The 27,963-nt window shown below is 40.6% G+C and overlaps 2 protein-coding genes across 4 annotated transcripts in view; one reads left to right on the forward strand and one right to left on the reverse strand.

Annotated features, from left to right (window-relative positions):
* Positions 1-27,963, reverse strand: part of LOC142893543 (uncharacterized) — a 52,130-nt gene that overhangs the window by 1,744 nt on the left and 22,423 nt on the right. The window lies entirely within an intron of this gene.
* On the forward strand, positions 4,318-27,949 carry LOC142893542 (uncharacterized). Of its 3 annotated transcripts, none has more exons than XM_076034205.1 (35): positions 4,318-4,477; positions 8,916-10,929; positions 12,279-12,340; positions 12,572-12,610; positions 12,820-12,993; positions 13,500-13,915; positions 14,010-14,314; positions 14,420-14,554; positions 14,883-14,981; positions 15,087-15,124; positions 15,211-16,544; positions 16,653-16,805; positions 17,398-17,432; positions 17,547-17,699; positions 17,812-17,940; positions 18,129-18,167; positions 18,269-18,391; positions 18,482-18,605; positions 18,796-18,954; positions 19,045-19,079; positions 19,514-19,678; positions 19,802-19,936; positions 20,255-20,293; positions 20,387-20,539; positions 20,932-21,026; positions 21,174-21,197; positions 21,527-21,692; positions 22,164-22,220; positions 22,363-25,320; positions 25,435-25,522; positions 26,234-26,332; positions 26,925-27,176; positions 27,284-27,400; positions 27,502-27,623; positions 27,709-27,949. In XM_076034205.1, the coding sequence occupies exons 2-35, from the start codon at positions 9,217-9,219 to the stop codon at positions 27,766-27,768; spliced, it is 9,795 nt and encodes a 3,264-aa protein (XP_075890320.1). In that variant the 5' UTR covers positions 4,318-4,477; positions 8,916-9,216; the 3' UTR covers positions 27,769-27,949. The 3 variants fall into 3 exon arrangements, with proteins under 3 accessions (XP_075890320.1, XP_075890319.1, XP_075890318.1); XM_076034204.1 differs by lacking the exon at positions 4,318-4,477 and adding an exon at positions 5,033-5,276; XM_076034203.1 differs by lacking the exon at positions 4,318-4,477 and having other exon boundaries at positions 7,708-10,929.

Consider the following 27,963-nt stretch of genomic DNA (forward strand, 5'->3'; position numbering starts at 1 on the left):
TCCAATGGCAAGCATCTGAGACGGAGTAACTCACACCTCAGCACTGATAAAACTCCCCAGCTGAAAACCAAGCTCAGGTGTGATGATGCAACTTGAACTTCATACATTGGTGTGCACAAGCACACAGGCAATGCACGCACACACACACATGCTTGTCTCTGCAGTGCGGCTATCATTTTCAGCTGTCCGTCTCCTCAGCACTCCCTGTGAGGTCAGAGAGAACACGGCAACAGTTTTACACAAGAAGCCACAGACTGACGGTCTGTCTCAACTCTCACACTCCAGACATTTGCAAGTCGTCATCTGGTTGCCTGTGTGGTGTTCTGTGTCGTGGTCTAATAAAACCAAGTCATGTCAGATTAATCAAAGAGGGATAATGTCATTTGTAAATGTAAATTCTCATTCATGATTTGTAAATTCTGTTCTTTTCACGCCAGCTACTAAACTACCTCAAATATAACCGATATAACTCTATAGATTTAAAAAATAAATAAAATTAATCAAAGTGTAGATGTATGAAGTAAAAAATGGAAACATTAAAAACAATGAATAAATATTACAATTTATGACCTGTGATGAACTGGTGACTTGTCCAGAGTGTCACCCTGCCTTTGCCCTACGACACTGGGATAGGCTCCAGCAAACCCTTAGCTCAGGGTATTAAAAAAATGGATGGATAGATATTTCATAGATTTTAATCTCAATTTTACAGATGTAAGGATGTTATGCTTGAAGGTCATGGTATTTTATTTTTTATTTTATTTTTTTTACAGTTTCATTGGGGTGTTCTGTGTTCATTTGTAGATGAAGTGTAAAGTTGAAGTGTTTAATTCATTACTATTAATACCATATTAAATCAACTTTGTATAAATCAATTATTAGTTTAAAATGAGAGAGCTTAATATGACCTCCTTTGCTTTTAATTGTGCATGGGATAAAGCATAAAACACTTTAAGCAAGAAGCAGCAGTTTCCTTTTGTTCCATGTTTTAATTTAGTCCTGAATTAATGTTATTGATATTTCTGTGGTAACATAGCACAGAATGTAAATTAATTAACTTCTCTCACAGATTGCTGCAATCAGCCACAGAGCCTGGCACCCAGGACACGTTCCACATTTGAGTCATAAAAACAAGGACCCGATGCTTTGACTGGGCCTTGACTTTGACAACTGTTGGCCTGCTTGACACCATAAAATGACATCTAAAACCAGGAAATCCTCCAGTTTGATCTGGGTTTTGGCTTCAAACATATTCCTATGGGACTTTAAGCATACTTTGGACTTGCAAGCCTTGAAAACAAATGAACAATGTATAGTATTTAGAATCCTATTTTGCCAGTTCCACAGCTATAACAATGTCCTATCTTAGAAACAGTCTTTGGACCTTTGGACCTGACTTGTGTGTCATTTGCGGCACAAATAGTGCACATGACAAATATCCAGACCTCTTGGTGTTGAGTGCCTGCACTCTGTTCATGGTAGTTATGATTTACTCTTGTCAGTGCTTATTAAACGCTATCTCTATATCACACACACACACACACACACACACACACACACACACACACACCTGCTACTCCTAAGTACTACCAACTACTAAGTCCAGCACTTGCACTTGGACTCCATGTAATGAAAACATGCTCTTGTAGATGACTAGGCTACATAGAGGGAAAATTAAAATTGCATAAATGAACGGACATATAAAAAATGAAAATAAAAATGTTTATGGAGACTTAAAGATAATTAGTGCCTCAACATTTAAAATAGCATTCCTTATTAAAAGCACCAATGCTGCAGGGTACAAGTGGGGGATTTATAACTATGACTTGCACAGCAGCAGGAATTGCATACTCTGTGTATTCCCTGTCTCATGGCGTATGCAACATTAATATCATCTGATACTTTGGTGTGCATTAAATGGACACTCAGGGAATGTGACTACATGATTTGGGAGATGTCAGTTAAAAGAGGCCAAGAGGTTTGTTGGGTCAGATAAGTCTGGCAAAATTTGCATGAGCATTAAGTCGGATACAGGTTCACTGGTGGCTATGTAAGACTGCCTCATTCATGCACACTTTTTCATTTACAAAAATTTGAAAGGGTACCTCACATCATCCATCCATCTTTTTTTTTTTATTGAGTCTATTCAAGTTGTTTTCTGGCAAAGGCAGGGGAGGAAGTGGCACTAGCAGTGAATCCATGCATGGACAGAGAAAGAAGCCCTTAGTTGAAATTAAGCAGTGATCATGAGTCTGTACATTTTCAGGAAAGTTCAGGTTTGACTTTATTTACAGAATTCAGAAGGCAGAAAAATGTGAAGGAAAAAATCTTAGCGAACATTTGTTTTCTACAGATCATGTTTGTTGACTGACAGATGAAACTCTTGCTTTTTTTATGCTTTGCTATTGTGGCAAGGCGCAGTGGACTCCCAGGTAATAGTCATGCGCGCTAACCATTTGGCCAAAAGGATATCCCTTTGGCCTATTAGCCAGGGTGCATGATCAATTGGAGGCATAGTGACACGACCGTCAACTGTCACACTATCAAGGTCACGTCTTTTTTCTCTCGTTCTTTTTGGCAAGTCAGTGAAATAGGAGCTGTTTTTTTCCCTTTAGAAAGATCAGAGGCTACTAATTTGAGATTTAACATTCCTCATCAATCTTCGCAGCAACCATGACTGCCATTTCTGATCTGAGGTCAGGTTACTCCTTGCCTGAATTGTTGAGATTATTAGAGGAGATCTGACCTTGTTTTATTGGGTGTGGGTGGTAGATGCTACACATTCATGTGAGGACATGGACGAATGCAGTATGGAAAGAAAAAAGATCATACTGGATACTAAAACACTTTTGATTTAGAAATGTGACCAACAAAATGTAATTCTAAAAAAAGAAAAAATATATAATAATAATAATAATAATAATAATAATAATAATAATAATAATAATAATAATAATAATAATTTAAAGGTTTACTACACACTAATATTATATATAATTTGGGAAAGTTATTTGAAACCATCACTATTGTGGTGAGGTCATCACCATGAGACCATCCCTGTAGCAGGGTTGATGACAGCTGAAAATAAAACCGACCAACCGCACTTCCCTCAGTCGCCCCCAACACCCCCCCCCCCTCCCGACCACCACCGCCACCACCAACAAACACACACACACACACACACACACACACACACACACACACACACACACAGAAATACATGAGCCAGCTGCCTGGCTGTCAGCTGTTGTGCCATAGTCAGGTGTTAATCCCAAAGGTGCAGTAAAGGAGATAAAGTGGATACATTATTAATTTGCAACAACATCTAACAGAGAATGCAATGAAAACATTCATCATCACCTTTCAATAAACTGTGGTCTGGCCAGTCTGTTGAGTCTTTAGCTGTTTATTACCAGAGAGATTTGGAGATCATACATTAACTCTGTTGGCTGAGATCGCTTTGTGATACTAAATCTAGTGAGCTACAAAGCTCTTATAGCATGACTGGCTGACTGATAGCCTAGGCGTTCTAGGCCTACCACGTTTTGTGTTTTATTGTTGTTGTTGTTGTTGTTTTTCCAGAGGGTACAGAGGTCACATTTTTAAAGGACTTTTTTTTATTATTATTATTATTTTTTTTTAGCATATGTAGACCTGATGAGACGTCCTTATTTCACGTTTTTAAGACCATTTAGGTTTATCTAATTTATCATACTTGCTAATATGCTTTAATATCCTAATATGTTCGTGCATTGTCAGTTGATGTATTGCGGGCATCAACGACGTTTTGCTGTTTGAACGGATGTCTTATAAAATAGCGCCACTCAGTGGTAAAATAAAAAAATAAAATGTTTTGCTGTATGATCTGCGCTGTATCCATCGTCTTCCACTGTGATTTCGACTATAAAATCAAATCACATCAAAAGCTTTATACTATGGCCTTTGGCTGACGATGGAACATCATTGAAAAACATTTCATAATTAAAAATGAAAATAACGCTCACTTTCGCATACTTTAATTTGCGTTGTACATAATACATTAGTTGTTGTTGTTGTTGTTGTTGTTGTTGTTGTTGTTGTTGTTGTTTAAGCTTCTTGAATTTAAAGCTTGAATTATCTTCACTGATTTGTAATCACTTGGTCATCTCAACTCTGAATTCGGGTCGAGGGTAAAACTAGGGCAGTAGTCCAAAGAATACTGTTTTGTTAGTCATCTAATTGCTTTCATCATTTTCTAAATTCTAGAGGAAATATAGAACATGTTTCTGCCATCACGTAATCCAGCGTCCAACGAAGATGGAAATAAATATTTGACGGTACAATTCAAAGTGCATTATTATTCATGTCTATTTGGTTCAAAGCAGTTTAAACTGAAAACAACCCGGAAGTACCCGATTCTGCCTACGAGATGATGAGTATCCTCGGCCTGACCAAAGTCCTAAAATGAGTTTCTGCGGAGGAAAGCCTAAAAGCATAGGTAAATCGTCGAACTTGTGCTACAAATAAAAGCTTATGTCATACAAAAATTAACAAAAAATACCACGGACTGATTACGTCTGTGTCTTCTAGTTCATGGTTTGAAGATATTTTGCATGCTATCCTGCTAGCGTAAAGCTCTTTACTTCCTCGTCGTGTCGCGTAGTTACAGGCTTTCCTGAGAAATGAAGTTGACGTGATTACATTTTGCAAAACATATTTGTAATTTTGCCCCCAAACTGTTGATAGTTACAGTCGAATTATTGCCTGTTGCTCGTGTCACTCAGTTTGCATCATAATTTCACTAAGAGGGGGTTGCTATGGTGAAAAGGCAGGTTTGGTGCAACATACCGTACATGTTACGTTTAATACATATATGACATGATATATTTCATTGCTGATGTGACGCAGCTGGAAATGGATTTCTTCAAACGTGCATTGTTTTCCCGCTCCATTATCAAGCCTAAATAGACGTTTTTCGCGAACAGAATTAGCAACAACAACAACAACAACAGCAACAACCACACATGGACATTTATTGTTGTTTCTGTTATAATGTGATCATATTCTGGATATACCTGGACTCTTACCCAGTTTACAGTTTATGTTAGTTATGGCATTAGATCTAATTTCACTACAATTCAAAGTACATTACTATTCACAAGTCTTTATTTCATTGAAAACACTTTTAGTCTGAAGACAACCCGGAAGTACCCGATTCTGTCCGCGAAATGAGGGGTATCCACGGCCTGTCGAAAGTCCTAATACGAGTTTCTGCGGAGGAAAGCCTAAAAGCATAGGTAAATCGACGAACGAACTTGTGCTACAAACAAATGTTTATGTCATACAAACATTAACATAAATACGACGGACTCATTACCTTCGTCGCTTCTCGCTCCCGGTTTGCTCATCTTTAGGTTTTCGTCATGTCACCTAGTAGCGGGCTTCCTGAAAGTTGGCATGTGCTTATTACTTCATTACCAAAACACATTTGCAGTTTTGCTCTAATACTGTCGACAGTTACCGCTGGAATCTGGCATTTTGCTCGTGTCACACTCTTTGCATCTTATAGGTTTGAAACAGATTAAAACGTCAGAGGCGACTGTTAAGGTGAAGCAGCCGTTGGCGAACAACGTGCATATCAAACAGATGTATGACAAAAATCATTTCATTGCTGATGTGACGCAGTTGAAAATTGACTTCCCGAAACACGCCTTTCTTCCTTGCTTCCTTTGTTGAAGTGATAGAGACGCTTTTAACGCCCTCAATTAGCAGTAGCAACCACACACGGGCATATAATATTGTTTCTCTTATTATATCCGTGTAATGTGGACTGGCAGTGCGTGATAACATGCCTAGTCTCTAGCCCTTATTTCCCCCCCTAGTAGCACGGGTCAGTCGGGGACACATCTGCCGGCACAAGATCATGGCATTGCATTATGAAATACTTCTAAAAAGTGTTTTTCTTAATGTTGTAGGCGATGAGAATCGGACCATTGTAACTTCAGAATACACTTTTCTGAAGTTTACACTGTTTTGCTGAAAAGTGTCATTTTGTGTGTGTGCAAACAGATAAGTAGCTGATTTTTGTTGGAATATCTGCAAAAGAAATTACTGCACTGCTATTTGTTAGTTTTCATGGGTATTAGTAATAATAACGTTTTTAAAACTATTTTTTTTTATAAGGTATTGAAAATAAACGATAGTTCTAATAGTTATTATTTTCCTGAAATGGAAAACAGAATTTTTTTTTGTGGAGTTCGTCTGGCTTGCAGCATTTTTTTTTCAGTATGGTTTCTCAGTCTAGTAGTCAAGGGCAAGGACTTAGTATTTTTTCTGGCTTATCTGTTGCAAACTCAGACTTGTGAAATTATAATTTAGATATTTCTAATGTCTTTTATTGTCTTAATATATTGCCGTTATTGTGCAAGCTTTTATTGGGGGGCGAGCACCAAGTAGTTGTAGTCGTAGGTTGTCGGGGTTGTCCAAGTAATATTACCAGAAACAGATTTTATTTAAAAGGGCCTCTATGAGTGAATGCTTACCAAATTTGCAATTTACAAAAAAGTGAGTAAATTGTAATAGCCTTTTCAACATCTCCATAGACTTAAATGTTTTCTTCCTGTGAAAATAGGACGCAAGGGGTTCCCACACAGGAAGTGGGTGTTCCCTGAGCATCACGTCGAAGTTCAATGGTTTAATTTGACCTTTTCAATATTTTGCATTCATATCAAGATGAAACAAGTAACACTCAACCAGAACTACCCTATACACCTAGTCAAAATTTAACCACACTGTTGACTTACATTACTGTTCTATGTTACTTTGGTATTTGTGTTGAGATAAAAAAAAAAAATAAAAAAAATTCTAACTTACTTGTGCATGATAGAACCCACCTGAAAGCTTGCAAGTGTGGTGGTGGCTTGTGATGGCCTGTGCCCATAAAAAAACATTGATCACATCGCCTTCCCCTTGGGGCGAAATGAAACAGCTTTGTGCGTGTTGTCAGAGCGTCAGGTCTGGAAGGAACCTGGTACAGTGATACTCTGACCCATTGTTAGTCTTTTTTTTTTTTTTTTTTTTTTTTTTTTTTTTAAATTGTGAACTACTTTATTTTTCCTGTTTATAAATGATCTGTCAATGTTGCAGGGTAATATGAACTTGTTAGTTTAGTTGTGCATAGTATCATCATCATCATCATCATCATTATCATTTTCTTATTTACCAAACCTTGCAAGAATCTTAGCTTTGCTGTGCTAACCCACCTCAACATTGAACACTTTTCACCATTTAGTGGACTGAGACGTAAGTCATTTGTGTTGTGTCGTGGATGTAACTGTAACAAAATGCAGCAAGAAATACCACCTTGGTGTCTGAATAAATACAATATGGCAACTTAAAATGTATATTTTTAAAGTGGGTGGTTTTTGGGCAGCATATTATCAATAATATACAGCACGGAAGGTGAACAACATAGAAGCAAACAAAATGATACACTGTGGTCAGTGCTTCTATTTCAATCAACTTTTATTTATATATTGCTGAATCACATCCAAAGGGTCAAAGCCCTTTGCACAATTAAAGAGAAAAGTAACTGATCCCTCCTGAGCATGCTTGAAGCGACAGTGGTCAGGAAAAACTTCCCAGTGGGAGGAGACCTTGAACAAACCTCAACTCTGGAATGTGACCATCGACTTGACCAGTTGGGGTGAAAATGAAATTTAAAAAAAGAACAAATGGAGGAAGAATCAGAGTGGCAGTCAGGCCAGAGTGAGTTGCAGTGTGATCATCCCAGTATCTATACAGTGATCTCTCTCTCACACACATCTTAAAATAATACATTTAAACAGATTTGTGTGTATTCTGGAAGACTGTTATGGTTGCTGTTCATATAGAAAAAAGTATTTGCTGGTACAAGATTAACTCAGCTGGCGAGGTGATGTTGAGTCTGAACGGTTAAAGGGAAACAGGTGGAAAGCAGCAGAATCACAAGCGATGGCAGAAAAGCCAGTTACTGGAGAGCAAAGGAGCGATGGCAGCCTGGTACCTGAGATTGAGGCGGGTTGATGCCAGGTTGGCGGAAATCTCCCAGCTTTCCAGGCCCAACCTATTGTTGTATTACACAAAACAAAGGGACTTCAGAGGGCAGAGCTGAGTGTAATTAATATATTGATGACCTTATGGTGGCTGTTGCTGATTCGGTACTAATAAAAAGGGTAGGTCCAGAGGCAGAGATTAGCCTCTGAATTTAAGAGAATAAAAGTCAGACCAGCAGAAACAGTAGTTCAGACTAGCTTGAGGTAGTGTCAAGGGGTTTAACTTGTATGCTGTATAAACGGTGGTTTGTTTTGAAGATCGGCTGACACTTCTTTCTTAATTTTTGAACAGCATTTCTCTCGCTTTTTGGATCACGACTTATAGACAGGTAGCTAGCATTGAGTTTATACATATAGATAAGACCACATAGTGATCACGACAATGTCTTGACATTGAGACTTTCAGGACGGGGTTCTCCAGCTCCTGAGGTCTTGCTCATCACCTGCTGGCGAGACACAGACTGCGGCACTATCTTGCATATGCTTTTAAGTGCAGTGTTGTGTGAATGTGTGAAGATCTCTGATCATCTGTTTTTATGTAAATTGCTCTTGTCTCCTGCAAAGTTTGACTAGTAACTGGTATACTGCCTCGCCCTTTTTAGTTGCATGCATATCAGAGTTTACCAGTCTTTGTGAAATAATTTGTCTGTGTTTCTTTTTGTTTTCTCTATCCTTTCTGTGGCTCGTCAAAACTAGGAAGAGGATTATATTGCCCTAACATTTATTCAACAGGAACAGCCAGAGTGACAATGTCATTATACATTCCTCCAGTTACTCAGTTTATCAGTGATGTCTGATGACACCCAATAACCCCTTGCTTTGTTTTTTTGTTTGTAATCCTAGCTTTTCTTTTAGATCGGAGCATTGTGTGCCTTCTCCCGGTCTAGGGCCTCTTTCGGGCCCTCTTTTTGGGGGGCTCTCGGGGAGCTCTATCCTCATTGGACAGCAGGCTGCCACCTTACGACTTGCCCAGCTCAAATCTCAGCTTGCACTGACACACTTAACCAGCACCCTTGCTGTTGGAAACCAGACTGCAGCCTTTAAAACCAACTCCAAGGTGCCGGTTCCATACATATGTTCACCACCTCCTTCTCCAACGGCTGCAGCAATCAATCTCTTAAACCTTCTGAAAATCATCAACAACATGTCCCGTCCCCCATATAACCCCTGTGCTTCTGGAAACCCAAACTCTACCCAGAGGCAATATGGATTTCCAAGTGCACACACTGGGAAGGAACCTCAGACTCCATCTTTACATCTCCAACCCGGGTCCAGCTTTGCTTCTTCCGGTGGAATTCGCCCATCGCTAATGCCTCATACACTGGGATACAGGCCAGAGGGGGTCAGAACTGAAATGGATGAGGATATAGGAAGGACGGTAGACCTGCATATTAGCAGAGCCAGAGAGGAGGTTCGAGGTCTGAGTAAACCAATGCAACATAATACTGGACATGGCTCTGGTTTTACCAGCAAGCCAAGAGATGATTTTTGCTCCTCAGACACAGGAACAACTTACTCAGCATCCTCATCTCTTACCTCTACTGGACACAGACATTCAGATCTTCAAAGTGGCAGAAGTTCCTTGGACTGGTTGAATAAATATGATAAATTGTCATCTGACAGTCCTAAATCGTTTTCATCGTCTGCTTCATCAAATCGCGGAGAACGGGATCTGCAGTACATTCCAGGATTAGGTGATTTTGGAAAACGTGCACCTCATCCAGAGACAGATCAATCAGAGCACACTACCGAGACAGCTCTCAACATTCTTCGGCAACATGGACTTGAAAAAGAGGACTTGGAACATCTTATCTCTTACCCCGAAGACCAAATGACTCCCGATAATCTGCCATACATTTTACGTCAAATCCGCATTCATAAAGCTAAGAGGACTGCCACTGCAGGCCAACCAAAACCATTTCCTGATCATAAACCCTCTGCAAGTGTGAGTGGAATGTCCAGCCAAAGTTCGAACACGCCTGGACTGTCAGCACCAAGTCAGAAAGGAATGTCATCAACTGGTCTACAGCCGCGGAAAGTCATTGATTATGGACATACGAGCAAGTTCCATGGTGGGGTTGTGGATGAGACAAAGACCACCAGTGTCCCTGGTAGCAGTGGAAGTGTATTGCTGATGGACACAAGTGATAAAAGCAGACTGAGTCAAGAACAACTGTGCAAGGATACAAAAAAGACAAAAAGCCCTGCATCAGGCTCTTCAGTTGACCAGACGAGAGAAAAAAGTCAGAGAAAGCCTGAAACCTCAAAGTCTTCTGCTTTAAAGGGACCTCGTGCAAATACCCAGTCAGTATTGAAAGCCCAACCGCCCTCCTGTACTCCTCTGCATGTTGTGCACCCTGACCGACCTGGCCTCGTGCTTATCCAGAGAAATGATGACAGCGGGAATCGTGATAAATGTAAAATGAAGAGTCAAGAGTCACCACTGGCTGAGCGGACCAAAAAGCATCAGATGCAGCGGCAGCCTGCGGGGCAACATTCAAAGCAGCAGACGCAGAAAGAGGTGACATCGAACATGGCGCAGGGGGCGTGGCCTCCAGTTTTCTCAGCTGCCACACCACGTCTATCAGCAGCTCCCATCCCAAGCATCACCAGTGTCTCGCAGACTTTGCACCACCCAGCCTTCAGCCCAAATCCTATCGGTCATCCTCCAGCGACGCATCAGTTATCCCCGGCACCAGTGAACTTTGATAACACGACAATGCCCAATTCCCAAGGAAAGATTTCAGTGTCCAAGGGTCTGCCAACATCTGTCATGATTCATGACTATACAGCAACCACGCCACGATTCTTTCCACATACCTGTTCTCTGTGTGTGAAAGATTGTTTTCAATTGCAGGTGAGTTGAAGAACGCATTCTCGTGTTGTTTGTCTCCTCAAAGGGTCACGAGTTGCAAATCCTGAATTGATCATTTTTGTGTGTGACATTTATTGGATGAAGAATTCATGTTTTTTCAAAGGTCTCATTATTTAAAAAAACACTAACATTCTATATGAACATTATTCATGTTTATTTGCAAAACAAAGCATAAACATTTTTCCAATGCTGCAAAATTACTGAGAAAAAAAAAGCTCTGTGTATGACTTGACAGCAAGTCTCACACACACACACAAACACACAGAGAGCTACTTTCATGATTTCTGATTTAAGTCATAAATATTTAAACGTACAAGCTCTTTGCATAACAAGTTGGGGCCTGTCTCAGTTTGAAGAGATTGCAAAATCTGTGGTGCAAACATATTTTCAAAGTGATCACTGAAAGCAAGAGCTGAACGTTTTGTTGTTTTGTTTGTTTATCTTATTTCATTGTTACAATGTCCTATCCATATGAAAACTGATTTGTCGGTTAATGGTTGTGGAGACGAAAGAGTTTGTTTTTTGGTTTCAATTTAAACTACCTAATGTGACCCATGTGACTAATATTGTATATCAAATCATAAAACTGTTTTTCGGCCACTGGCACTATAAATGGAAATAAGTAATTTTAATGAGAATATAATTACTTTTTAGTATATCATTCTTTGTTTTAAAAGTTGTCGAAAATGAATGTGGTTGTTAATGTTTTTCTTAAAATGTCCTGCTCTATGTACTTCTTTGATGTTGTTTCATGGACTTCAGCCACCCCTTTCATTTTGTGATGAAATCATTTCTTTACCAAGGACAGTTTAAACCAAAAGCCAATGGGAAATGTTCTCTTGGAAATGCATTGAAAATATTTTTTTTTTTTGGATCCCTTTTGGACTCTTTTTGACTTTTTTTTTTTTTTTTTTTTTTTTTTTCCCAACTTGGAAATGGACATATCTACTTTTTTTTGTAACCTCTTCAAAGATCACAGCCATCGCCGGACACGAGGGAACCAGAGAGACAAAAACCTACAAGAAGACCTTCTGCCATGCTTTTCGTGACTGACGTTTTCATGTTTACAATATATTAGCCTGCAGTATTTCTAATTAAAAGAGTTAATTAATGAATTAAGAATAGATCAAATAATTGATCTCTATCTCATTAGGTTCCTCCATTGTAATCCTTAGGTTTAAGTGATCTAAATAACTATTTTCATTGCCGCTTCAATGTTAAATAAAATGATAAGAAAAACCACACAAGTAGTTGAACTATGCCAGCTCATAGTAGGTTTGAGAGCAATGAGATGCATTTAATTTCTGTGTGTCTGTTGTTTTGACTGCTAGGATTGGATCTCCCACCAGAACACTAGTCTTCACCTAGAGAGCTGCAAACTCCTGAGACGAAAGTAAGTTTCTTTCTTTCTCTCTTTTAGTCTTTTCTTCTTTTTTACTTTGCTAGTAACAATTATTTTCAGTTATTATGGCTTTTCAGAACATGCATTGAGGAAATATTGTTTAGTAATTACAGGTTGTGATTAGATAACTTTTTCCTATGGTGTGCTGTTTCTGAAAAAGCCCACCAAAACCATAGAAACTTTGTGATTTTAATGGGAATTCTTGCATTGTTCATTCCTCAGATACCCAGATTGGAATGGCGAGGACACGCATGAGGCCAGGTAAATTTTGTGCACTCGTGGCATTTCATGTTAATCAAGACCATCTCCTCAAAAGGCATCCTTAATCCTCAATGTGTCATCCTCGGACTCATGTGTCATTCAGTGATCCACCAGTTGGGTGTGGAGGGCTATGCATCAGTGTTGTGAACCAGCACCCTGCTCATTTTACCTTCTGTCTGGCAACATTGTTTCATCATTGCCGTTTTCAGGGATGAAGGTAAATACGTCAAGCCTACGTCAAGCTCTGCCAAGACTTCCAAGAGTAGACACCAGAAAAGTGTGCGTGGCAGCCACTCGCCCTCATCCAGCCCGCATCTCTCAGAGGGTCGAAGGGAGAAGCACAGTAGATCACGATCACCACAAAGTTCCAAATACATACGACGGTAAGTGGAGATGTTCAAATTATTTAACAAAAAAACTTGCAGAATTAAAAACCCTGACCTCAATGATACTAGTCTTTGTGAGTTAAAGTTTGATAGGTGTTAGTGATATAACTCCTGGATAAATGTCTTCAGAGAAGTAGTAGCAGTTTTCTATGTGTGCTTGCCTGTCTGTGTGCGTGCGTGCATGCACCCCTTAACTTGCCTTGTCGGGCTATGCTCTTGCGAGATAAGCCAGATAGGCTGAAGTAACTTCACTGCTTTCACAACTTGCACTTCACCATCACAGCTTTGTGTGAGCTTTGTGGTCAAGTTGTTCTTTGGGTGACGTTCGTTGCGGTTGTGTTTTAATTTTCTCCACCGTAGAGCAATTTGAACATTAGCACATAGCTTTGTCATACAGTTGTGTTTAGAAGCTTACTATGAGCACTGGACTAGTTTACATGACAGTTTTATTCTTACTTGCAATGCTTGGATCACTGCCCTTACTCTAATGCATTACATTTAAGGAGCCCAAAGAAAGAAGTGTCGCCAGGTAGGAGAGGGGACCGTCATTCACCTCCAAGGAGAAACGATGCAAGACGATCACCTCCAAGGAGGAGCCGTGAGGAACGATCACCACTGAGAAGGCCTGATTACAGAAGATCACCGCCAAGAAGGTTCGATGACAGAGTATCACCACCGAGATGGCACGACAAGAGACGCTCGCCAGTAAAATGGGGCCCGGACAGACGATCCCCGCAAAGAAGACTGAGTGAGAGACGATCGCCACCCAAGAGGGCTGAGAAGAGACATCTGTCACCAAAAAAAGGTGACAGTAGATGGTCACCAAAGAGGAGCAATGAGAGTCAACTGCCGCATAAGACAGCGTGTAGTGAGAAACGATCGTCGGTTGAAAAGTCATCATCCCAACAAGGATCTTCAGGTTTGGGACATTGACAATATTAAAATGCTACTGGGACAAATCTGTTTTTTGTAACTAATGGTGATTTCTGTTTCTCGACTTCTTCTGTCTGTAGGTAGCAAGTCAAAACAGCCTGACCTTGATGTCATGGTTAAAAATCTGGCCAATGCTTTAATGGCAGAGATAAGCAAGATGAAGTCATCCTCTTCCAAAGGAGCTGTGTCCTCGTCTGGGGGAAAGAAGGCTTCTTCCACTGCCTCTTCCTCCTTCCTCAAAATGAAGGCCTCCTCTTCCAAAGGAGCAGTACCCTCGACTGGAGTAAAGAAGGCTTCTTCTACTGCCTCTTCCTCCTCAGTTAAGAAGTCCACTTCAAAATCCAGCGTGGACAAGAATGGAGCGAGTTCTTCAATAAAGACCAAGGTTTGTGTCTGTATGTGTTTATGTATCCATGTCAGAGATGATTTTAAGATAATTTTTTTCCTAACACTGTCTTGTGTTTTCCCTCCAATCCCTGTCACAATTCAGTGTGCTAAATCGTCCCCTCCAACCATGGTCAGACTTTTGCGTGTTCAGAGCAGTCTCTCACGCAATGATGTGGTCTCAGCTTTGGAGCATTATGGAAAAATCAAGTCGTTCCTAATGTTTCGGTCCAAACAGGAGGTATGGATAGCATGAAGTATTATACCTTCTTCTAAATGTTGTTTTTGTTTCTTTTACAACATCAACCTTATTTTTGTTTATTGTTTTTACTATTATATGAATTTGAAGACCTAAAGTTTTAGAAATCCCATAGTGATTTTATTTGACGTTTCTAAATGAATGTAGCCCAGTGCAAGACATATATCAGATATTTAATCATAATCTTATCAATAGGGGATGATTATAATATTTTAGAGTCACTTATTGGGGCCTTGTCTTGTTCATCTCTTTTTTCACTGATTTATTTCCAGTAATTTTTTTTTTTTTTTTTTTTTGTCTGCTCATGTAGGCAATGGTTTGTTTTGAGAAAGCAGAAGATGCTAAAACACTTATCAGCATAAAGACCGTTGATGTCAAGGGAATCAATGTCCAAGCCGTCAGAAAAATGGTATCCTTTTTTTCTCTATCCAGTCTGCACATAAACATTTGTCTGCTTGGGTGTCCTTGGTAAAATAGATTAAATGATCTAAAATTGTGTGTGTTTTTTTTAAAGGATGCTACTGCTGTGAAGCAAAAGACACCCTCTCAAATGTAAGATTTATCCATTAAATATAAATCTCTATCTTCCTTTACATACATATATGCAACATATCTCCTGTTTTTTTCCCCATTCATAGTACTTCTGACGCATCCAGCACAACCAGCACAACCAAACTTCAAACCTCAAAGTCCTCAACCTCAACAAGAAAGGCTCCATTAAATCCTCAACTTAAAGGGATTTCATCTTCTGGCGCTGCCCTTAAAACCGCTGTTAGAGTCCTTGTTCAAGGCGGGAAGAAAAAAGCAATTGTGGGTTCCAAACCCAAAAATATCTCAAGCAAGCAAGTTCCTAAAACTGTGAAGGTGAGAAAGTTGCCTATAAAAAGACCTGTCAAGAAAAGACCTCTTGCGCTCAGGCCTAAAGCTCCAGAAAACCAGGACAGTGTTGCTCATTTTGAACAAAACCCAATACCTGCAATATGTGAAACCATTACTAATGAATCTATGGTCTTGGTAAAAGAGACAGTTGCCCTTGAGTCAGAAGAGCCAATGGATGAAATAGAAGTTATTTGTGCAGAAAATGTGGAAGATACAGCTGCTAAGTATGCAGTATTTACACCTTCACCACAACACCGTGATGATGAAAATTGTACAAATGTCGAAGACGTAGCGATCCAACCAGTGGTCCAAAATGTTGATGCTTGTATTACAGAGGACCTGTGTAGACCATTCAAGTCAACCTCTTCAGAAGATCTGCCTGATGAAAAGAATTCTGAAAATATTGAAGACACAGCAGTGATGGATATAAGTAGTTATTTCAAGCTCACATCTCCAGAAGATAAACCTGATAGAGATATCTACGTAGGTGATGAACCTAATGTCGAAAGTAGCCCTTCCAAATCTACATCTCTGGGTCATCAGCCCACTGGAGGAGAAAATTCTAGAAATGATGAGGATATGGATGCAAAAGACCTAAGAAGTTTTTCAAAATCCACATCTTCAGAGGAGCAGCCTGAAAGTGCAGTTGAGGAGGCCATGGTGGTACCACTCGTTGAAACTCAATCTAGTGAACCAGAAAATATGACTGCTTTTGAACCTGAGCATGATACAAATCTTGACAAAGCCATTGAGCCTGTGAACACTGAGCAGATGCTTACTGGGCAAAGTGGACTTGAGGATGGCGAGCTAGTGGAAGTCAAAAGTGACGTGGAGGATGTCGAAGACCAACTGAAAACCTTTGAGGCTGTCCAGGAACACCATGATCATCAACTCTCATACGGTGCAGATGAGAGCTGTCCAACAGAGACTGCCACTCAAGCTTCAGAGCATATCCACCAGACTGCTCTGCCAGAGTTGGAGACCGCTTTGAAGGAACCCGAGACCAAGACGGGTCATCCGCAAGTGCAATGTGTGGGTGCAGAGAAGACACAGCTGCTGGGTGGAGTTGGGAAGACAGAAGCAGTTCTTGAAGGTAACGGCAAAGTGTTGAATCAGTGTAAATGCAGCACATGGGAACTATAGACACCATATGACCACTAATTCTTGCTTTATTGTTACTTCACTCTCATGTTTTTTTTAGATCCAGTGACTGAAGAAAAGATGCACAGCAGTTCATCTTCAGGAAAGGGTTCCTCAGCCTCTAAGCCCCGACCGTCCTGGCCAAATTCTCCTTATGGCACCAAACCTACCATTGGAGAACTCGTGGATAGACGACTAGATCCAAGTAAAATAGGTGAGAAATCAAAGACCCACATGTCCATCATTCCTGTATTTCTTCTTTTATAATTATTATTATTATTAGGTGGCGATTCTCCTCCGTTATTCATCACTTCTAGCACCGTTTCTTCGTCACGTCTTCAGATAGCTCGGCACGTTTAACCTCTTTATGCCACCTACAGATTTTTGTCAGTGTTGAGGATGTTGTAACATTTATACGCCCATTGCAGTAATCTCATGCACATTCGTAAGTAGTTCAACATGATGAGCAGAATGGCAGTGAAAAAAAAATCCTCCTCCTTCCAATTGCATTTCCCAAATCCATATTTTTATGACCAGAGGACGACGGCACGTTCTTAGTCTGGAGCCCCGATAAATTGCTTTAACGCATTTACATAGATACGGAAACTGTTGTACTACAGTTCAAGCAGGAATTGCCCGTGTGCATTTGAAGTGTGTTCATTATGTGTTTCACAAACCCCAGTCAGTCACTGGACATTTTCAATAAAACTTAACTACGTCTGATATGAACCCCAGCGTATTGTTGTAACCCGATCTTCCATCCTCTTTTACGTGTTAACCTGACTCCTGTCTTTCTTCTTTTTCAGTTTGCTTGAGCCACGAAACCTACACCTCGCCACAAGTAGGTTTTCCTGAATAATAATTGCTTTTCGCTAATCTCTTTATTAGGTTTTTGTGTAAATTGAAAGTGTTTCCTTCAGCATTAAATTTGATCTTTCATTTTCTTTTTTTCAAGTTTTTGGACAGGGGCAGTAAAGTGTTGCTAATTACTAAACTGCCAAGATACAATGATGACTGCTACACCATAAATGAATTGGCTGAGCTGCTCATCCCGTTTGGCTTCAAGTACACACACGAAAACATCTATGTTGTTCCTCAGAGACAAATGGTGAGCACTGATGTTGGAAGCCTTTGACCAGACTGATTTCTCTCACAACTAGCTCACTACTTTTTAACACGTCTTCCTTCTGCTGTTTCTATCCCTCTCTCTTTTTCTTAAGGGGTTTGTTGAGATGCCCGATGTGGAAAGTCTTCTTGCATTAATGAAATCATTCAGAAATGAAGGCGTTTTCTTCAAACAGTCCAGACTTTGTTTTGGTGTTGTGGCGTCTAATGTTTCTGTGACGGCGGTAAGAGCAGTTACAAGTTTACACCTTTTCCTACATATATATATATATATATATATATATATATATATATATATATATATATATATATATATATATATATATACACATACATATATGTTTCTTTTTTCCAACTTAATTATCTCTATCTGCACTGTAATGCTGCTCTTCTATTGTGTTTTCTGCTCCAGCTTGGAATTTACACATTCCTGATGAGGCTGATGAAGAAAGTATGTAACCAGCGTGCAGACGCAAACATTAAATGAGGTTACCCAGGACTGTTCAATTACATTTTTACTCATGCTTTGTTCAATTTTTTTCCCCCATGCAGCCTGCAGTAAAGGAAGACCGAGTGATCCTTCTGAATAACATCTCCCAGAGCAAAGCCGCAGAGCTCGCTGTAGTTTGGAAACAAAATAGCAACATTGCAAACTACTTTCCTCTGCTCAACAAAGTACAAATCCACATGGTCACATCAGTTTTGGTGGTTAAAAGAATTTAGCCTTGGAGCTGATTTATGTTTGCACTTGCTTCTGTTTTCCAGGTATTTATTGAATTTTGGACCAGTGTCGATACCGACCGATTCATAGTTTGGTACAATCTCCTGAAACAAGACCCTGGTTATGAAATCTTCAGGCTGAAAGCACCAAAAACCTACAAACTGTTTAGTGAGTCTTGAGTTACTTTACACTTTTGAATGTTTTTTTTTTACACTAAAAAAAAATGTAAATCATTGTAGAGAAACTACAGTATATTGGATGTTAATGCTAGAGTAATTTGAATGTATCTTTACATCATTGCTTTGACCAGTCTGTCTCCAATTACATTTTGACGAGTTCAAAACCTTTTCACCCACAGCACCACGAGTAAGTTTGGAGAGAAAGGATGAAGTCGAAGGAATTAAAATCCCACAGATACACTCTTTCATTCCACGAGGCTGCAATGCACCGTTTTGGATCGCAGCAAAAACAAGCCCTTTCCTGTTTTCCACCTCGTTTCCTTGGTTTAGTATTCCAGGTAAAGAGTCTTTATTAACCATAGCACTAGATTCACTGGCAGTGCATCCACTCAGTTTTTTTTCCTCTCTTGTTTTTTTGTAACTCACAGCTCACCTGACCGTCACAAAGATGGATGATATTCGGGTAAGTCTGGTATTTATCTGATTACCTATTTTGATGTTTGCTTAACTGAAGTAATGTTGTGCAAAAAGGTGTGAATTAAAATAACTGAATGTATTTATTTCAAGCTAGGCTTGTTGCGTTTGTTGTCTTCTTTTAATTGTCTGCTTGTTCAGAACAGTTAAACCATTATCTGAGTGGGGTCGTCGCCAAGAGAATCTTACTGCAGTACTTACATTACACAGATTGATAAATTGCTCATTTTTTGAGCCTTGAAAGTTGAGGTTTACATATGAGCAACAGCCAAATTTTCTTTCCAAGTTTCTAAACTTTCTTTTTTTCTGTTTCATGAAATGGTACACTATTACTATTTTATTCCTCTGACAAAACAGAAACACTTATATAAATGTGCTCCGGAGCTCCTCAAGCTGTGTTTTGAATGACTGTGTTTTTTTTAGGAGGCTGGTCACAGAGGTTCAATGTTTCCCACAATAATGTTGACGGGTCTGCCAGAGACACCGTACCGTCATGAGAGCATTGCCAGACTGGCCTGGCCTTATATGGCAAAGCAGAATCTTCACTCTCTCTATTACAACGTGGTTGTCTTGCCACTGCAGAGAAGGGTAAGCTACATCAGCTGAGGATTGTAACTCAAATTGTGAATATTGGTATCTCACTTTGTGTTGAACTGTGTTAAAGCGACTCTTGTTTGTTTGTTTTTCTCCCCCTGCTTGTCCCACTTCTAGGCGTTTTTGTTTTTTGCCGACTGGGTTTCATGCTGCGATTTTGTACGGGAGCACCTCACTTACCCGTTTTCTTTAAATGGCTGCAGTCTCACAGTTCATTTTGTCCTGCAAGACATCCACCCTGAGTGCACGGAGGTATGAAACTGGAAAACAGTGTAAAGTCTGCTCTTTGAGCTGTGTATGTAACCTTCAAAACATCAGAATAGATCACCTTGTAAAACAGTCTGTTGTATAAGTTCATTCAGTATATTATGAGGGATGAAAATTTGACTATTTAACTTTGGTAATTTATAACAGCCAGTGTTGAGTAAAATTCTGATTTCAGGTCCCCCACATTTCCCTGTCCAAAATATATTAATGAATAATAATATTTGTCCTCTTCTTTGACTTCTCTTCTCGTCTTTTTGTTGTATTTCACCATTACTTTTAAGAGTGACCTTTTCTGTTTTGCAGGAAATGTTGTACGACCCTATGATAAAATGGAGCCAAGTTGTAAGTCAGTCATTATTTATGTTTAAGGCAACAAAAGGAAAATTGCAAAAACATGCCCATCTTCTGGTTCATGAACATTTTTTCTCTCTTCAGGCCCCTTTTCAGGAAATTCAAGAGCCAGACACTCTGGGGGAACGGTTGTTGTGTGTGGAGACGTCCGAGACATCTGTAGAAACTGTCAGGATGGTTGTGGAAGTGGTGTCTTCCTTTGCACCCTTTGTGAGCTTCCTGCCCCTTGCCAACAGGGTACTTAAACAGAAACAAAAACTGCACTAAAATAATAGAATAAGTGTTTAATGTATGTGACTAAGAATAGATGCTACCAACCACAGACACCTGCTCATGGAGCCCAATCAAAAGCAAGTGGACAAGATCCACTAAACATCACTTTATTTTCTGATTGTTCAAAGCACTAACATTTAGACAGTCCAAACAGTTCAAAAACATGCAAATGAAAACTAAATATTAAAAAAATGAAAAAAGATATTTGCAGCTCAAGTTTTCTTGATGTTGGGATGTTCATCTGCTTTTCTCCTTAACATATTGTAGTTGTAAAGATTGACTTGCGGATAGTTAAATTTTGCCTCGGTGCACTGTAATAACTCCTGTTTCTGCTTCTCTTTTAACTTCTTCCTTAGATATGCATTGAGATGGCTGACTCTGCCGGTTTGACAAAGGTCCTGGAAAACTATCAGACTTTCTCACCAGACTCCTTTGAGAAAGGCGTGCTCTGGTATGTACATCTACCTCTTGGAAACTTAAGTGGGCTGAAATGCGTTTCTGAATCTTTTTAGGAAATTGGACCTGTGCTTTTGTAAGAACTGGTTGCTCAAATGTCCTTAAAACTAAACTTAATAAATATGTTTCTCTCTCTCTTCAGGAGCAATGTTCAACGTTTTGAGACGTAAGTACAATACTTGTTAGTTTATAAAGACACAGGTGTTGGCTCTAAGTCCCATATTCTCTAATAGCTCTGTTGTTTTTAAGAGGATGGTAGATTAATGGTCCTGCAGTGCTTTTCACTCAGTCATTGCTTTTCTGATATTGTTACTCAAGACTGGGTTTGAACTTTTAAAATTATTTGAAAATTCCCACTAATAGTCACACCTAGGCATACCTAAGCATATGGAATTTGTTCTCTGCATTCGAGTCATCTGAGGAAGGAGCATCTGACCAGAGTATTTGTCAAAGTTCCTCTGCGTAAAACACTTTTGCTCTTGTCTTTGCATCTAGCGCACAGAGGACAAAACAGCGCCTCCAAGAGGCCTCTGAGATCATGCTAAACTTAGACCAGAATGCAGACGATGCCCTGCAGCAGTCATACAACAAAGACGTTTTGAAGACTATAACCAGAACAGTTTATCAGAATGAAGACGAGAGGGAGGAAGAGGTGGAGGAGGTAAGACCTGCTTTTAAAATCCTGCACCGCTTTCAGCTTCAAAAATAGCACCAAAACATCAGACTTTGACTTTTAAAGAGTTGGGCTAGTGCAAAATAAATATAGTAAATTTATTGTTGAAGTATAGAAAAATGTGATTCTTTGACATTTTAAAGTTCATCGACTGTTGTGTAAAATGATCTTGCTAAGTAGTATTTCACTCAATTGGGAGTAAAAGGTGTGTTTTTATTTGACAAATTTGTATTTGTTGGGTTTGGAAATGTTGATTTTCATCGTCCACAGTTCTCAGTGAAACCTCACCATTGGCTGTTTTCTTATGAAACTGATGACAGTTATGTTCCCTGTGAAGATTAACATAATGAGAAAAACAAAGCACAGTTACAGTCAACAAATATAGAAACTCGGATCAATGATTATAATTCACCTTGACATCATCAATTCTATTTTTCTCTTGGTCTTGCCTTTTTGCAGAGCTCCAGCAAAAACAACTCCAGTTCCAAGTTGCCTCGACAGAGCCCTCCAAAAGTGGTGAGAAAAAGCAGTTGTTTTATTTATAATAATAATTTTATACTTTTTTTGCTTTTGTACCAAGCCTACGTAGCTTATACCAATTGTGCGGTTTACAAATACACACATTAATTGTTTCCACGTTTCCATTTGTGATTTCCAGGCTAAAGATGACTTCACAGCTGACACTTTATCTTCAGATGTCTACCTTTTTGATGACCTAAATATAAACATGGAGGACTTTGTCACTGTTGATGAAGTTTGGGATGACACTGAAGACAGCACCACGAGGTCGCACAGGTCCTCCTCATCGGCATACAGAGAACGTGAAGTGAGGCAAAGTTCACACAGTAGCAGACAGACCTCATCTAGGTCCTCTAAAGGCAGCCAACCCTCCTCCTTATCCAAGTCTCAGAAAGGATCTTCTGATTCAAGTTCTGTTTCAAGAAAGTCCACAGACTCGTCTGCCTCCTCACAGCTTCCTGCCAAATCCCGAACCTCTTCCAGGTCCAGTAAGCCCTCCTCGTCCTCCTCTTCACCGTCTGCTGTAACTGTCACCTCAACAGGTCCGAGAAAACAAGTCAAAAAATCTGAATCTTCACCCAAACCGTCAAATGCTGGCAATAGTCTAGTCAAAGGTTGCTTATTCTCTGCAGCAACTGCAACAGAAGCCAAAGGGACAGAGAGTGTAGTACTTAAGTCTGACCCCACAGAGGCACATTTAGGCATAACTGAAAAAACTGCTCTATCAGAAACAATCATGGACAGTACATTTGAAAAGCAAATGGATTGCAATGAGGAAGGAAACAAAGGAAATGCCAACAAGGGAGAGAAGAACATGGATGATGTAAATAATAAAGTCCCTGATTCTCTCAGTGTTAAAATCGACAAACAGGTGGACACAACACAACAAACTGTACCTGAGGAAAATTTGCAGGTTGTAGACAGAACAACTGGAGACGTAACTGCTGAAGACAAAGAAGCTCCTGTTCAAGAAGAAGAAAATGGCTCAGCAGGAACACAACTCTCTGACAACAGTGAAAATCAAATCATGAAAGATGCAGGAGGCGTAGATTCTTTAGCAAAGCTGAATACAGGGATTAGAGAAGATCCCAACGACTTGGAGAATCTAAGTGAGGACCAGCTTGCTCAGGACTTAGACCTTAAGCATGATCCAATGGGCTCAGGTGAAAACAGTCCTGATGAAGAAAAGTTTGAGGTGTTGGATTCAATCGATGATCAGACTGTGGCAGAAGAAGACCTCAGAACCTGGAGTCAGTTGTCTGAATGTGCCAGTTGCAACGAGGAGGAGGAAGACATGTATCAGGTAATAGATAGTGTTGAAGACCAGCCGATAGTTGCTGAGGTGGAGAATGATTTTTCAGAAAAGAGTGCCACAAAAGGAGAATCATCCAGTAGAAGTGACTCGGAGACCACAGAATCCAAGGACGAAGAAAAGGAGATGACTCCCAAGAAATGTGAAGGAAAAGCTCCAAAATATAAGACACGCAAGACAATCCCCAGAGTCCAAGAGAAATGCAAAGAAATAGAAGAGGAGATGGTTTATGAGATAGTTGACTCTGTTGAAGACGACACAGTACAAGTCACAACCACCGCAGAGAGAGCTGGCAGGAGGAGGAGTGCTCGAGGAAAGAAAGAGGATAAAGCATCTTCATACTCCTCAGAAGTGGCTGAAACTACCATCAAAGATGAGGAATCTTCATTCAGTCTTCTGGACTCTGTAGAAAAGGAGACCGTGGATGACGAACCTACAGTTGGGAAAAGAGTTACCAGAGGACAAAGAAACAGACAGAGCAACAAAGAGACTTTGAGTGAGACGACGAAGAAAGAGAGGACGCCGTCGAGGAGGAGGAGGAACACTCCCGGCAGAGAGGAGAGCACACCAACAAAGAAGAGTGAGCCTGCTGCAGCGGAGGAGGACAAGGAATCATTGGACTCCCCGGAGGAGCAAGTTGTCCAAGATGTCCGGACCAACACTGGACGGAAACGTGGACGGACGGGGAAAGGTTCTCAAATGGATAAAAAAGCGAGCGTGCCAACAAAGGAGGATGACAAGGAGACAACTGCAAAATTTGCAGAGGGAGAAGGAGAGGTGACGTATCAAATTCTTGACTCTGTGGAGGAGGAGACCAGTGATGTTAAAGCACAGGCAGGACCGCCTGAGAGTTGTAATGAAAGTGACATTTCTGCAAGCGAGGGGTCAAGCAAAGCAGTCACAGAACCAGCTAAAGTTGATCTGGAGGACGAAGAAGAGCCATTGTATGAGATCTTGGATTCTGTAGAAGAGGATCAAGAAGATTCGATGGTCACACAAGTCTCTGGTGAAATCCCAAAGGAAAACAGCGATCAGGAGGCATCGGTCGAAAACCAGGTGACGTCAAAATGCGGCGTCACAATTGAAGAAGCATCCGAAGCCGCGGTCATCCCCAAGGAGACTCCAAGTGTAGCCGCTGACCGTCTGGAGAGGGTCAACGAGGATTTGTCCTGTACTAACGATTGTGGCACTGGTAAAAAGAAGAACCCACCTAGAACAGCCAACACCAAAGAGCAGAATTCAACACCACAGGAGGAAAAGCTTGAGTTACCGGAGAGAAAAATGAGTAGCCCTCTGAACCTGGACAATGTCAGCGATGAGGAAGACTTCCCTACTGTTGAATCTGAGGAAGAACTCTGGAAGAAACAGGTTGGACCACTGCGTAGGCAGGAAGGAAAAGTGTGGAGCAAGGAGAAGGAGGGAAAGGGCAAAAGCATAGGCAGAGGCATCAGGGTAAGGACAAGGAGGCGGACGGAAGGGAAGCAGGAGGAGGAGGAGGAGGAGGACGAGGAGCTTGTTATTTTGGATGAAGAAGGAGCTGATGAGTCCAAAGAGGAAAGAGGAACAGAAAGCCACACAAGGGAGGAGGAGGAGGAGGAGGAGGAGGAGGAGGAGGAGGAGGAGGAGGAGGAGGAGGAGGAGGAGATCGCTGAGGGAGAGCAGCGGACACTCGTCACTCTGGATGAGTTTGTCGAAGAAGAGGAGGACAGAAAGGTGGAGCAAAGGCCGCTGCGGACCCGACCACTCTGCCAGCAGGTGGCATCAACAGACTCTTCCGACCCAGTGGTACAGATCTCCAAAAGCGTATAGAACAACCACTCAGACACTGTAGAAACATTCAACATTATGTTGATTCAAAAACAGAAGCAAAACCACTAATGAAACTCGCTTTGCTTTCAGACTTCAGTGACTAAAGCTGAGGGTGACGACCAGGAGAAGGTGGCTGAAGACAAAACCACTTCAAAACGCAAACACAGTGAACTCACAGGTCTGTTGTTCTTTCCATCTTTTTTTAGACACTATCCAGAAATGTGTAGCTGTACAGGTAGCTATGCACGGAACTGCGGCCTGGTTTGCACAACTTTTCACCCGGAAACACAAGTGTTCCCTTGTGTTGTTGTGTTTACACAAGTGAAGAAATCTCAATCAATACATGATTATCATCGACATATAGTAGGTGGATGAGGAAATTGGTATATGAAGCTCATTTCTGGCAGGTCATCACATCGCAAGCCTTTCTGTTGGTTTTGAGCCCTTTCCATCCTCCCTCTTGTTGTTTGTTGATGGCCAGTAGAAATGAAGCTTATTACAAATGCGGCAGGTGGAGCGTGACGTTCCTTTTTCAATAGGAGGGCAAATCATAATATGTCTGCAATCTGTGATGGTATAAACTGGGCCTAAATTATTACTTGTTTATTTAAAAAAATACTTTTTCACAAACTTTGCTGTTAAAAAAATAAAGTTTAGAAAATGGAAATAATAGTTGCTTGATTTTAGGGAGTTGCCTAATGAACATTAACTAAGGCAAACTGAATCAAAAATGACTTGGTAGTAATTCTTGCACTGAACAGATGAAACTTCAGTGATAAGAGATCGCCACCCTTTTGCTTTTCATACAGTTTGCCTGCCCCAAAGTTTCACTTCTATGTTTTCCAATTCTATATTTTCCATATATCTTCAATTGTTTTTCCTGTTGCAGAGGAAACAATGAATTTTGTGACTGTGGATGAGGTGGGTGAGGAGGAAGTGCCACACAGGACAAGAAGCAGCCCTCCAAAGAGAACCAAACAGACCGCAGGTAACACTCACAGCCCAAAGTTGTGGAATTACTCATTATTGATGGTTACTGATTGATCTGACCAGTTTTTACAGTTTTTAGTTTGCTGGGTTTTATGTTGAACAGTTTTGTTTATGTTGCTTTGCATGGTTTTGGCACAAGCACCATCCTTCACGGCTTCCCTCCACAGACGGAAGGTTAATGCTGATACTGATATTCTGAAGTTTCTGATTGGTTCCCCCGTCAAGTTGAGTTGCAGACTTTCAGCATCCTGCCGCAGGCCTGCCAGTGGAATTGTCTCTCTCTGTTTTGAGTACAGCTGAAAGAGGAACACTGTCAGGTCTAAACAGTTGAGAGCAATTATTCAACATTAAGTAAAGTAATCAAAATGTTATCAAATGTAATTAGTTACATTATTTTGACAAAGTAATTGAAATACTTACACTACTATTACATTTTCAACAAGGAAACTTGTAATTGTAACCAATTACATTTGCAAAGTAATCTTCCCAACACTCAATGTAAGCAGTATTCTGGTGACGCTCTGCAGTGTCGCAGGAGTTTCAATTAATCTGTTCCGTTTTCTCTCCCAATGATTTATTTCACACCACAGTGAGAAAGTCCATCAGAGGGAAGAAAGCTGCAGCAAGCAACAAGGCCCAGGAAGAGAAGGAAGCTGATGATGACCCTCCCCCCTCCCCCCTCAGACCACACTCACTGATCAACGCAGAAGAGGTGGAAGTCGATGAGCAAGTCAATGCCGATGCTGCCCCCGGTGGGCAGGAGGTCCAGGAAAACCAGCTGTTGGACAGTCGTTTGGAGGGAGGAGAGGAGAAGGAAGCATCGAAAAGAGCGAACATTAAAGGTCCAAAAGAATAATAACAATAATAATAATAATAATAATAATGAAATCATGGGTGTGACCACCGCAGCGTGCATGATTTTATTAACGTGCCCTTGTGTTTTTTTCAGCTGCGAGTAAAGAGAGGAGAGAGCTCGCTGGGCCTGAAGCCAAACAATCTCGCTCCGTGTCACCATGTGAACCTGCAGACTTCATCCTGCCGCCTTTTAAACCCAACAATCCTCTGGGTGAGACACACGTCACTAACATACATCCATGTTTCAACTTGAATTTTGTTGTTTGAAATGAAGATGATGTTATGAGGCGTTCTCATGGTCTTCCTCCATAGGTCAAGAGTTTGTGGTTCCCACGTCAGGGTATTTCTGCAGTCTCTGCTCCATCTTCTACCTGAAGGAGAACATGGCCAAGGAGCGCCACTGCAGCAGCCGTAGGCACTATGAAAGCCTGCAGGTACGCTCACACGCACACGCACAGGTCGATGACACACACTGCGCTTCAAGTCGATAACACCTCCTACTCTTTTGTTTGTTGACAGAAATATTATCAGAAGCATAAACAGAGGCCTCCGAAACCTTCAGCAACACCTTCGGACTGATCAGAACCTTCCACCGAGATGAAACATTCGTCACAGCTTTTAGCAGTCAGAAGGTGTAAAAATGTTTATTGTCTGGCTAAAACCAGTGAAACGCTTTTTAACAGGTTTGCGGTTTGATTCTTTGAAAATGTATGTCATATTGTAATTATGCTAACACATACAGTATACACAGACACACACATACACAAAACAAAA

Source organism: Nelusetta ayraudi, unplaced genomic scaffold (genome assembly GCF_046127955.1).
Source record: "Nelusetta ayraudi isolate G7.1 ecotype Tasmania unplaced genomic scaffold, CSIRO-AGI_Nayr_v1 ptg000042l, whole genome shotgun sequence".
In the NCBI taxonomy this organism is placed as follows: Eukaryota; Metazoa; Chordata; class Actinopteri; order Tetraodontiformes; family Monacanthidae; genus Nelusetta; species Nelusetta ayraudi.